Source organism: Physeter macrocephalus, chromosome 16 (genome assembly GCF_002837175.3).
Source record: "Physeter macrocephalus isolate SW-GA chromosome 16, ASM283717v5, whole genome shotgun sequence".
Classification (NCBI taxonomy): domain Eukaryota; kingdom Metazoa; phylum Chordata; class Mammalia; order Artiodactyla; family Physeteridae; genus Physeter; species Physeter macrocephalus.
Genome location: NC_041229.1, coordinates 68,995,072 through 69,008,680, shown reverse-complemented (window position 1 = coordinate 69,008,680; position 13,609 = coordinate 68,995,072). Strand labels below are relative to the sequence as shown.

The 13,609-nt window shown below is 35.3% G+C and overlaps 1 protein-coding gene across 4 annotated transcripts in view; it reads right to left on the bottom strand.

The window, feature by feature from the left end:
• Window positions 1-13,609, bottom strand: part of PDE3B (phosphodiesterase 3B) — a 170,472-nt gene that overhangs the window by 35,081 nt on the left and 121,782 nt on the right. For all 4 annotated transcript variants that reach the window (XM_028501550.1, XM_028501551.2, XM_055091698.1 and 1 more), the window contains exons 6-7: window positions 6,059-6,260; window positions 5,413-5,489 (exon numbers count right to left, since the gene is read on the bottom strand). In XM_028501550.1, coding sequence (XP_028357351.1) covers window positions 5,413-5,489; window positions 6,059-6,260 — 279 coding nt within the window. The remainder of the gene's footprint in view (window positions 1-5,412; window positions 5,490-6,058; window positions 6,261-13,609) is intronic.

Sequence of the window (13,609 nt, the reverse complement as noted above, 5' to 3'; positions counted from 1 at the left end):
TCTCCCGTTGCGGAGCACAGGCTCCGGACGCGCAGGCTCAACGGCCATGGCTCACGGGCCTAGCCGCTCCGCGGCATGTGGGATCTTCCCGGACCGGGGCACGAACCCGTGTCCCCTGCATCGGCAGGCGGACTCTCAACCACTGCGCCATCAGGGAAGCCCCAATAAAAGTGTTTTTAAGAGTACTCATTCGAGTTGACTTTCAGAAGAAGTAGGTTGGTTGGTTGGTTGGTTGATTATTTATTTATATTGAAGTCTAGTTAATTTACAATGCTGTGCCAATCTCTGCTGTACAGCAAAGTGACTCAGTTATACACATATAGACGTTCTTTCAGAAGAACTAGGTTTAAATCCTGAATTTTGTACTTAATAATGGCAAGCTTTTCCCCCTGTAGAATGTGGATAATAACACCTATTTTACTAGATGTTACACATAATAGGTGATCAATAACTGTCAGTCAAATCTGAACCTAACACACTGAATATACTAAAAAATCATTAACTGATCATGATCAGGAAGTATTACCCTTTGGAAAATATTACTTTTCAAATGTTTCCAAATGAACACACTTTATTTTAAGAAAATTAAAAAATTCAGATTATTCAACTGTTCTTGGTAAGTTAAGGCACTAACTACAATTATATTCTAAAATAGCCATCAATCCAAAAATTGTTGACATTTGAAGTACATGATTTACTTTTTAATGATCTAAATTCCTAATAACTATATCTTACAGATAATAAGAAAAACAGATGAAATAAATATAGCAATTTCTTCTCCAAAGATGTCCACAGTACTCTTATCCCACATGCATTCTTTTGAAATGTATTCTTATTGTTCCATCAAGAGAGAATTTATTTCCCAACCCCCTGGAATCTGGACAGGCCACATGACTGCTCTGATTAACAGAATATGACAGAAATGACAACTTTGTCTGGTCTGGGTTGAGCCATCAACTGGACTGGCAGCTTCCATAGCCTCCTCTTTTGGCCTCCAGCCAAAATGTTGGAAGAAGACCAGAGAGAGGTCATATTTAAATGGACTGGTCAATAGCCAGCAGACACATGAGACATCTTGGAAATTCAGTCCAATCAATCCTTTGGATGACTGTTACCCTTGCCAATATCTGACTGCAATTACATGACAGTCCTCAAGTGAGAATCTCACAGCTGAGACCAGTCAATGCAAAGAACTGTGAGAATTAATAATCTGTTGTGGTTTTTAAAAGGCTTTATTGAGTATAATTACATGCCATAAAACCCACTCAGAGTAAGTGTATAATTCAATAATTTTAGTAAATTTAGACTTCTGCAATATTCATGACAATGTAGTTTTTTTGTTTGTTTTTTTGGCCCAGAATTTTTGTTATCATCATCATTGTCTTCAAAACACCTGATTGCTTTGGTCTTTAGATTCAAAAAAGTCTTTTTTTATTGAAGTATAGTTGATATACAATGTTGTGTTAATTTCTGCTGTACAGCAAAGTGATTCAGTTATACATATATATACATTATATTTTTAAATTTTTTTATTTTTTGGCCACGCTGTGTGGCATGTAGAACCTTAGTTCCCTGACCAGGGATCGAACCTAAGCCCCCTGCAGTGGAAGTGTAGAGTCTTAAGCATTGGACTGCCAGGGAAGTCCTACATTCTTTTTTAATATTCTTTTCCATCATGGTTTATCATAGGATATTGAATATAGTTCTCTGTGCTGCACAGTAGGACCTTGTTGTTCATCTATTCTATATATATAATACTTTACATCTACTAATCCAAACCTCCCACTGCATGTCTCCCCCAAACCCCTCCCTCTTGGAACCACAAGTCTGTTCTCTATGCATGACAGTCTAGTTTTAGAACATTCTCATCACCCCAAAAAGCACCCTTATGCCTATTTACAGTTCATCCTTATTTTCACCCCAGGCAACTGCTATTCTGATTATTGTCTCTATAAATTTGCCTTTTCTAGAATTTCATATAAATAGAATCAAATAATATATAATCTTTTTAGCTTAGTTTTTTTCACTTAGAATAATGGTTGGAAGTTTATCCACGTAGTAGCATGTATCAGCAGTTTATTCTTCTTTTGTTAAACAGAATCCCATTGTATGGATATATCACATGATATTTATTCATTTACAAGTTGATGGACATTTTGATCTTTTCCAGTTTAGCACTATCATGAATAATGATGTCATAAGCATTCATAATCCTGTCTCTGAGTGCTCATGTTTTCTCTTGAGTAAATTCTTATCCATGTTACTGCTGGGTAATACAGTAAATTTATGTCTAACTTTTTTGTTTGTTTGTGTTTTGTGTTTTTTTGGCCGCACCACACTGCATGTGGGATCTTAGTTCCCCAACCAGGGATCGAACCCACACCCCCCACAGTGGAAGCACAGAGTCTTAACCACCGGACCACCAGGGAAGTCTCCATGTCTACCTTTTAAAGAAACTGTCAAAATGTTTTCCAAAGTGGGTTTACCATTTTACATTCCCATCAGCAATGCACAAGTTCCAATTTCTCTGCATACCTGCCAACACTTGGTATTGTCTGTCTTTTTGATTATAGCTATTCTGGTTTGAGTTTACTGGTATTTCACTGTAGTATTAATCTGCATTTTCCTAATGACTAATGATGTTAATAATTTTTTCATGTGTTTACTACCCATTCATTTATATCCTTCATATCCTCCACCAAAAGTCTTCCACCAAAATATCTAAAATCTTTTGCCTGTGTTTTAATTGAGTTGGTTGACTTGCTATTGAGTTAAAGAGTTATATGTCATGGTTATAAGACCTTTATCAGATGTATAATTAGCAAATATTTTCTCCCAGTCTGTGGTTTGTCTTGGATTTTCTTATTGGTGTCTTTTGAAGTGGAAATAAGTTTTGAAATCAGGTAGTGTCAGTCCTCCAAATTTGTTATTCTTCCAAATTGTTTTGGCTATTTTAGGCCATTTGTATTTCCATGTTAAATTTTAACACCAATTTGTCAATTTATACCAAAATAAGCCTACTGGAATTTGATCAGAATTGCAATGAATTTACAGATCAATTTGGAAGAATAGCCTGTTGACAGTACTGAGTTTCCCAATCTGTTTGCTATGCAATGCCTCTCAATTTATTTAGTTTCTTTAATTTTTCTTTAATTTTCTTTCTTTAGTTTTCTCAACAATGTTTTATAGATTTGTTTATAAATCTCCTACTTCTTTTGTTAAATTTATTCTAACTTTATTCTTTTTGATACTATTATGAATGGAAACATTTTCTAAATTTCAATTTTTGGTGGTTCATTTCTGGTATATAGAAATACAATTGATTTTGTACTTTGATCTTGTGACTTTGCTAAACTTGTTTATTGGTTCTAATAATTGTGTGTGTGTGTGTTTGTTTGTATTTGGAATTTTCTACAAATGATCTGTGAATAAGGACAGTTTTATTTCTTTATTTCCACTCAGATATCTTTCTTTTTTTATCTTTCTAGAAATTTTCCTGGCTAGAACCTCCAGTATAATATTGAATACAAGTGCTGAAAGCAAAAATCCTTCTCTTCTTCTTTTTTTTTTTTAACATCTTTATTGGAGTATAATTGCTTTACATTGTTGTGTTAGTTGCTGCTGTATGGCAAAGTGAATCAGCTATACATATACATATATCCCCATATCCCTTCCCTCTTGCTTCTCCCTCCCTATCCCACCCCACTAGGTGGTCACAAAGCACCGAGCTGATCTCCCTGTGCTATGCGGCTGCTTCCCACTAGCTACCTATTTTACATTTGGTGGTGTATATATGTCCACGCCACTCTCTCACTTTGTCTCAGCTTCCCCTTCCCCTTCCCCATGTCTTCAAGTCCATTCTCTACTCTGCGTCTTTATTCCTGTCCTGCCCCTAGGTTCTTCAGAACCATTTCCTTTCATCTGTCGATGGACACTTAGGTTGCTTCCATGTCCTGGCTATTGTAAAAAAATTCAAAAAGAGTCATGTCCCTTCTCTTATTCTTGATCTTAGGGGGAAAGCATCAGTCTTCCTCCAGTAAGGATGATGTTAGCTCTGTGTTTGTTTCAAAGATGCCCTTTATCAGATTGAAGGACTTCTCTGATATTACTGGTTTGAGTGTTTTCATCATGAAGGAGTGCTGGATTTTGTCAAATGCTTTTTCTGCATCTAGATAGATTATCATGTGATTTTTTCCCCCTCTTTAATGGGATGTATTACATTGATTAATTTTCAAATGCTAAACCACCCTTGCATTCCTGGCATAAATACCAATCGGTCATGGTATGACATTTTATCTGTTGCTAGATTCAGTGTGCTAGTATTTTTTTAAGGATATTGGAAATGTTGGTCTATAGTTTTATTTTCTTGTGATGCCTTTGTCTGCTTATGGTATAATAGTAATACTGGTTTCATTTATAGAATGAGTTGGGAAGTTTACCCTCCTATTTTTTGGAAGTTTGTGAAGGATTGGTCTTCTTTCTTGTTGTTTTTTAGTCCTTTAAAATGTAAAACCCCAAAACTATTAAATTGTACACTATAAAAGGGTGAATTTTAAAGTATGTGAAGGGATTGATATGCACCTATGACCCCTGAAAGGGCCTATTTCTGGTTTACCTTTATTCTTAGGATTCAGTACTGCTGAGTTTACCAATTACTCCTACCACGGCAAGCCTTCAATTCCAATCTTTGCCTCCGTAGTCCCATGAAGCTACCAAAAGGGACTGCTCATTCTATCAGTTTCTGGCCCCTCTGGAAGCAGCGAACACCCTTCTGGTAGCCCCAAACTTGAGACTCACTTTCTTGGATTTCTGTCCCCCTCCAGGTCTTATACTGGAAATTCTGAGGAGCTTGTTAGTTCTTCAATGGCTTCAAGCAGATTTTTTTGTTGTTGTTAATAACTTGTAACTTTTCTAGCTACCTTCAGGGGATATGATGGTCTGAGTTACCTAGTTAACTATTAGTGGACACTTGAGTCATCAATGTTTTAAAATTATAAAACAACTGTAACTTTATCACTAACAATATTTCTTGTTTGAGGGTATGTTTCAGAATAACATAATTAACTAAATTTTAAAACAACTCCCTTGTGTAATTATTTTAAAATGTATGCAAACCCTTTTGAGCTAAGATTATGCAATTTAAATTTCGAAGTTAATATAGTTAATCTCACTATTTATGAACCCTAGCCATAACATAAGACTATATTCATTCATACAGCACATTTTTACTCTTCAAAATACTTTCACCATCTATTATTTATAATGCGCTAATAACTCCTCTGTGAAGTAAAAAAGATTATAATCTTCATTTTAAAGATGGATAAACTAAAAAACTCATTTATTTATTCATTTTAAAAAACAATGTAAGAAATTGTTCTTAAATTTAAACGCACATGACTTTTGCAGTCTCACCTGACTTTTCCCTGTGGCAGTCTGCACCAGACTCTGGTTCAGATGCTGAAGCATATTTCAATATTTGATGTCCACAGCTTATAAAATAAAACAGATAAATATATGTATATGATAAGTGAGGCAAAATTTTTTTACTTAAATACAATCAGAAAATCTGGTTATTTTTTAACTGCCAGATCCCAACTGCAAAATATCCTAATATTCCAGTCTCTCTATAAACTTAACAGGCTTTATCCTAGAAAGCACCTGTGTCCCTATGAAGGAAATAACATATTTTGGAAGTAACACTGAGATCTGAGATAAACACTTATTACCTTCAAAGCAGAAATGAGAACAAACACCATATGAACTGGGTACTGTAAATAGGTACTAAATTAGTACATACTAAAATAATTCTCATACATTTACTGATATCTTATGATGGATAAAATAACACTGTATTTCACTTCAGATGGAGATCATTTAGCTGGGAAATGAAAAATGGCACTGAAATGAAAAAAAATTGTTTAGAATAAAAACTACTAGATGAAGAAGAGGATATAGTATTCATTAATCATCTAGTTATAATACAGAACAAGAAAACTGGTAATACTTTATTAAAATAACCTATATTTTGAAACAAATAGTAAACACTTGGGAAACTTACCTGTTACATAAATTGCTATCAGAATTTCTAAGTTGCTGATAAAAATCTGGTGAATTGGGTGCATTGCTCAGAGATCTGTGTAAAATAACACTTGGCTTAGTAAGAAAATCAGCAGTGTCAGGAAATTCTATAGGCGATCGGTTAGTTGGAGAGCCAGCAGACATTGGTCCATGACTGGGAGAATTCAGGCCGGGTAAAGCACCTAAAAAATTGCAAGAGAAGAAAGAGATATGTATGTATGTATGTACTGATATGGGTGTGTTTATTGTCTGTGTTTGGGTGTTTATAAAGAGCATCTTCCTTCTTTAAAGAAAGCATTTACAGTTAAATTATAAACTAACTAGATTTCTACATGGAGCTATCTTCAAGACCTTCTACAAATTCAGGCAGAATATAGACCATATTGTCATCATCGATGACTGTGGAATAAACACCCTGTGGCAGGATGGCACATAGTAGGTAAATACTAAAAGTATAAAATGTACATAATGTGTGGCACAAATTTTCCTAATTCATATTGGTCTTTATCTTTAACATTTTGTGTCCCTACCAGCTTGATTATCCACATGAACAAAAGCATCTTTACCAAATTTTATTGAATATTTTTCAATACAATTCATTTTTATTGAAGAACCAAAGTTCTTGATAGCATTAAGCAAATTAAGCATATGATAAAATTATATTAACACAACAGCAGATCCCTTAAAAAAAATCCACATCCTTCCAGCTCATTCATTCATTCAACAAGTATTTGAGAGCCTATTATATGCTGGAAAACGTGCAGTGTTTCACAATGGAGAAAAAGATGCCATCCCTACAACTCAATGAACCTAAAGTCTAGTGGAAAATACAAACAAGTGCTAAGTGTTAAAATAAGGGGAAAAAAAGAGTGTTTCAGAAATACATCCCTAATCCTATTGATTTACTCAAGAGCCTTTGCTGGGTGCCTTGAACTAAGTGTATATCTGGAGAGGTGTAGGTGGATTTAAAAGTTTATTTTGAAATAAAGATCCAAGTAAAATGTGAATCAGAGAGGAAAGCAAATAACAGTTGTTAAGGTATTACTGTATTTTCAGACATAGTTACAGATGTGTGTGATGGTTAATTTTATGTGTCAACTTGGCTAGGCTATCATGTCCAGTTGTTTGGTCAAATTCTAGTCTAGATGTTGCTGTGAAGGTATTTTTCAGATGTGATTAACATTGAAATCTGTAGACTGAATAAAGCATGTTGCCCTTTATAATGTGGACTGGCCTCATCCAATTTGTTGAAGGCCTTAAGAGAAAGACTGAAGTCCTCCAAAGAGGAAGGAATTTTCCCTCCAGACTGCCTTCAGAGTCAAAACTGCAACATCGACTCCTGCTAGAATTTCCAGCCTGGCAGCCTGCCCTAAAAATTCTGGACCTGACAGCCCTCTCAATCTGGAGAGCCAATCCCCATCAGTCAATCAATCAATCAATCACTCCCCACCCCATGTATATGTATGTAAGTATATATGTATGTATGTAGGTATATACACATGCACGAACATCCTATTAGTTCTATTTGTCTGGAAAACCCTGACGAATATGTGTTATTTTATTTAATCTTCATAATAGCCCTGTGAGTTAAGTAGCATTTTCATTTTACATGTGCAGGGCTGCCAAATGTTGTTCTATCAAACTGATTTGTTTAGAGGCTCCTATAATTTCATATAATATTGGGGCTGAAAAAGATTTTATAAATAATTGGTCAAACACTTTAATGTTTCAGAAGAGGAAACTGAGGACTAGAAAGGGGAAGTATCTTTCTTGTCAAAATAATAACAGTTAGTTACTAACTGGAGACTAAAGTCCCAATTTTCAGCATTCTTTTTTCTATTATAATACTGAGTGTCCAAAACCCTGACAAACAGGCTGAGAAGAATAAAGGATAGACTAATTTTAGGGTAGAAATTTCATATAACATAGAAAAGCTTCGAGGAGAAGACAAAATGGTAAAGAAAAACCCAGCAACCCTTACAAAATACTTTCTACAATACAGATTCATCGTTTTTATTATAAATCTTTTAAATTGTGAAATATAACACACATACAGAAAAGTTATAACAGGAATGCTCACCACTCAAGCTAAAATATAAAACATGGCCAGAGATCAGAAACCCATGTCCAATATCTAATTCCCCTCCCTCTCATTAAAGGAAAGCGTTACTTTGACTTTTATGGTAGTGTTTTTCTTGCCTCTCTTTATATTTATACCACATATGTAGCTCTTTACAGTTTAGTTTTGCCCTTTCTTTGAACTTTGTAAATTGAATCAGATAGTATAAATGCTTTTATGCCTTGCTCAACATTTTAAAAAGATGTTTAACATGTTCATTCATTTTGAATGACATATAAAATTGTATGTATGAATATAGAACAATTTTATTTCTCTGTTCAAGTACTGAACTGCCAAATTGTTTTCCATAGTAGCTGTAGCATTTTACTTTCCAATCAGTGATGTATGAGTGTTCCTACCTCTCAACATTTTTCCAACACTTATTATACTGTCTTTAGAATTATAGACATCATAGTGGGTGTGAAGTCATGATTCCTTGTGGTTTGATTTGCATTTCCCTAATGACTAATGATGCTGAGTATCTTTTCACGTGGTTAGGGCCATTTGTATACCTTCTTTGGAGAAACATCTATTCAAATCTTTTGCCAATTTTTTAGTGAGGTCATTTGTGTGTTTATCTTTGAGTTTTAAGACATCTTTGTCTATTCTGAATACAAGTCCATTGTCAAATCATAATTTGCAAATATTTTCTCCCATCCTGTGGACTGTCTTTTCACTTTCTTTAGGTGTCTGTTGAAGTAAACACAAGTGATTTAATTTTAATGAATTCCTATTATCAATTTTTAAAAAATATTTATTTATTTGGTTGCACTGGGTCTTAGTTGCGGCAGGCGAGCTCCTTAGTTGCGGCTCACAGGCTCTTTAGTTGCAGCATGCGAACTCTTAGTTGCGGCTTGCATGTGGGATCTAGTTCCCTGACCAGGGATCGAACCTGGGTCCCCTTCATTGGGAGCACATAGTCTTATCCACTGTGCCACCAGGGAAGTCCCCCTCTATTATCAATTTATTTCATTTATGGAGTGTACTTTTGGTGTCTAAGAATATCCAAACTCAGAGATTTTCTCCTATGTTTTCTTCTACAAGTTTTATGGTTTCACTCTTATATTTGAGTGTCCGAGCATTTAGAGTTAATTTTTGAGTATGATGACAGGTATGGTTTCAAATTCATTCTTTTTCATTTGTATATCTATGCAGTTGTCCCAACATCATTTGTTAAAAACACTATTCCTTCCCCATTGAATTACCTTGGCACACTGGCTGAAAATCAATTGACCATGTAAGGGTTTATTTCTGGACTCTTAATTCTATACTACTGAGTTGGAATATCCTTATGCCAGTGTTACTGTCTTGATTACCATAGCTTGGTAGTAAGTTTTAAAATTTAAAAGTGTGAGTCCCCCGGTTTTTTTCTTCTTTTTTTTATTAAAGATTATTTCAGCTACAGTGGGTCCCTTGAATTTCTATGACTTTTCAGATCAGCTTCTCAAATTTCTGCAAAGAAGCCAGCTCAGATTTTGATAAGGATTTGTACTAAATTTAGAACAATTTAAGGAGTATTGCCATCTTAACAATATTAAGTCTTCTGGTCCATGAACATGGGATATTTTCCATATGGGTCTTCCTGCGACTTCCCTGGTTGGTCCAGTGGTTAAGACTCTGCGTGCCAATGCAGGGGGCATGGGTGTGATCCCTGGTCGGGGAACTAAGATCTCACATGCCACGCAGCGTAGTCAAAAATTAAAAAAAAAAACATATCTGGGTCTTCTTTAATTTCAACGTTTTATAGTTTTCAGTGTACAAGTCTTGCACTATTTTGTTAAATTTATTCCAAAGTTTTTTTTTCTTTTTTTAAAATAAATTTATTTATTTTATTTTTGGCTGCGTTGGGTCTTCATTGCTGTGCGAGGGCTTTCTCTAGCTGCGGCGAGCGGGGGGCTACTCTTCGTTGGGGTGGGGGTGCTTCTCACTGTGGTGGCTTCTCTTGTTGCAGAGCATGGGCTCTAGGCTCGCGGGCTTCAGTAGTTGCAGCACGCAGGCTCAGTAGTTGTGGCTCACAGGCTCTAGAGCACAGGCTCAGTAGTTGTGGCACACGGGCTCAGTTGCTCTGCGACATGTGGGATCTTCCCAGACCAGGGATTGAACCCGTGTCCCCTGCAATGGCAGGCAGATTCTTAACCACTGCGCCACCAGGGAAGTCTTGAAATTATTTTCTTAATTTCAGTTTTGCATTGTTCATTGCTAGTATATAGAAATACAATTGATTATTGCATATAGATCTTGTATTCTGCCACACTGATGAACTTGTTTATTGGTTGTAATAGGTTTAATGAATTTCTTAGGATTTATAAATATATGATTTTGTTGTCTGCAAATAGTTTTACATCTTCCTTTTATTCATTTTTACCTAAACTTCCCTGAATAGAACCTCCAACCCAATATTGAGTAGAAGTGGTAATTATTTTATAATTATTTAAATTATTTTATAATTTTATTTTATAATTTCTAGTTCTTTGTATTCTTTCTGTGGTGAGACATTGTTATCATACTGTCCTTACTTTAGATATGGTTTCCTCAAGTTCTTTAAACATATTTATGGTAGCAGATTTAAAGTCATTACTAAATCCCAAATCCAAGCCTCCTCAGGGAAATTTTGTTGGCTGTTTTTCATTGTCTACATGGCAAAAAATTTCTTGTTTCTTTGCATGCTTCATGGTTTTTTTGTTGAAAACTGGACATTTTAGATAATATATTGTAACAATTCTGATATCAGATCTCTCCCACCCTCAAGGTTTATGTTCCTGGTTTTGGTTTGTTCGTTTTTTGTTTCTGATTATTCATTGAGTGATTTCCTGGACTCATTATGTAGATTTTGTTTTCTCTGAGGTGTGTAGCCACTGAGTTCTCTGCTGCCTTTTTTTCCCTTTTCTCCTTGATTTACGCTTGACTCCTTAGAAGCCATTCTTGGGTCAGTGTAATTTAGATGAGACAGAAGATTACTTTAAATGTCTTGACTCTGTGTCATCTGTAGATGAGAATCTGTTTGAAAAGACACAACTTCAAACTTCCAGGCAGTTTACAAGACAGCCTTAGCTTTTACTTCCTGCTTGTGCAGGACCTCAAGGTCAGCTACAGATGGAGTGACCAGGGCCTTCGCCTTTCCCAGATCTTTCCTGGGCACGTGCACAGCCCTAAACATGTGCTCAGCCTAGTATATGTGGTGGGATAAGTGTCCAAATTCTTTTCTGGGATATCCAGTTGTTCTGGCCCCTTTTGTTAAAAAAAAAAAAAAAAAAAAAAAACTATCCTCTTCTGTTGCCAGAGCTTTCCACTTCCCCAGGGTCATCTAGTGTCCAGGATTTCCTTTCAAATTCCCAATCAGCTCTTGTTTGCCCCAGTTTAAATCACAGCCTTACGCACTCACAATGTTGCCTGGCATAGGGTAAAGGGGTTTCTTGTTTGTGTTTTTGGAGAGCTGAGCTCTGAGTCAAATGAAATATCCACAGCACCCTGGGAATAGAAGTGTTTTCCAGAGAGCTTGAACAAAACGTTTACTGTACTATCAGGTTGTTGCTTTAATGCAGTTTCTAAAGCGGTCAGACTCTATCGGCTGCAAAGCTAGTGGCTTTTAGCTGTAGTATCACTGAGCTGGGCAGAGAGAGGGTTTGGGAAGTGCCCCCAATAAAACTGTCGCAGAACCCCACTGTCTCACCAAGGTTCTGTAGTTAGTTTCTCTTGTATAGATGACTTCTAGTTCTCTGGCTTTTGTTAACTTCCAGAATTCTGAAATGATTGAGTTTAGTTTTTTGCCCCTATTTTTGTTGTTTTAGCAGAAGAACAAGTTTACTGAGATCCTCTCTCTGCCATTCCGGAAGCTGATCTCTATATATGATTTTAATCCTTTGAAACTTGTTTTATAGCTCAGCAAAAGGTCTATTTTGATCAATCTTGTGTGTGTCCTTGGAAAAAAATATGTATCTTCTAATGTCTGAGTGTGCTGTTTTATAGTCAATTAGGTCAAGTCAGTTAAATCATGTTGTCCTAATTTTCCATTTATCTATTACTAATATTTTGGTTTGCTTATTCAACTAGATAATGAGAGTGGTGAGTTAAAATCTCCAAAATGAATACAGATTTGTCTTTCTCTCCCTTTAGTTCTGTCAATTTTTGGTTTGTGTGTTTTATACCCATGAGATGAGACCTGTGTCCTTATATTTAGTGTGCCTTTTGTAAAGAGCATGTACTTGAGTCTTGTGTTGTTAATTGTCTGACAGTCTGTATCTATTAACTGGAGTGTATTTTCAACTTTTTTGTGGAAAACTGCACATTTTAGATAATATACTCTAACAACTCTGGTCAGATCCCTGGCACCCCCAGCTCCCCTACCAGCCACCCACGCAAGGTGTATATTTAATATAGTTTGCTTAATCCTCCGTCTTGCTATTTCTTTTTTAGTTATTCTTTATGTTTTTGTTTCTTATTTTCTCTTTTCTTGTATTATTTTAGATTATTCAAGGTTGGTTTTTTTCTTAAATCATGCCATTTTACCTCCTATATTAGCTTCTTACTTATACTTTTTCTTTTATTCTTTTAATTATCACCCTGGATATTACAATGTGCATCTTTGAAGTATTCGTTTCTTTTAAATTAGAACTTTTTTAGTACTTTTCAATCACTGCCAGTACACTGTAAGTTTAAGTACAATTTACCCCTTTCCCACCCTTTGTGCCTCTGTTACCATATACTTGACTTCTTTATACATTATGCAAGCCACAAGGGAGTCATTGTTTTTAATGATCAGTATTCTCTTATGTATCCACATATTTAGGCTTACCAGTGCTTTTCATTCATTCCTGCAGATCCATGCTTCAATCTGGATCATTTTCCTCCTACCTAAGGAACTTCCTTTGCTGAATCTTAGCAGTGCAAGTCTACTAGCAATAAATTCTACCAGCTTTTGTTTGTATGAAAAAAATGTTATATCACTTTAATTTTTAAAGGATATTTTCACTGGATAAAGAATTCCAGGTTGGCAAGTTTTGTTTTACAATACGTTAAATATGCCATTCTATTATCTTTGGTGACTATAGTTAATAATACTGTATTGCATAATACTACTGTATTTCATATTTGAAAGTTGCTAAGAGAATAGATCTTAAAAGTTCTCATCACAAGAAAAAAATTTTTTAACTATGTGTGGTGACAGATGTTGACTTATGGTGATCATTTCACAATATATACAAATATCAAATCACTTTGCTATACACCTAAAACTAATATAATGTTATGTCAATTCACCCCCCCATAGATAGATAATTGGATAAAAATTCTATTAGAATGACTTATTATAGGATATAGAATATAGTCAGGGTTTTTTTCTACTCTCATATTAAGATTTTTTTTTTTTTCTCCCTCCACAATTATCATGCTACAAAAGAATGCTCTTTCCGGGGT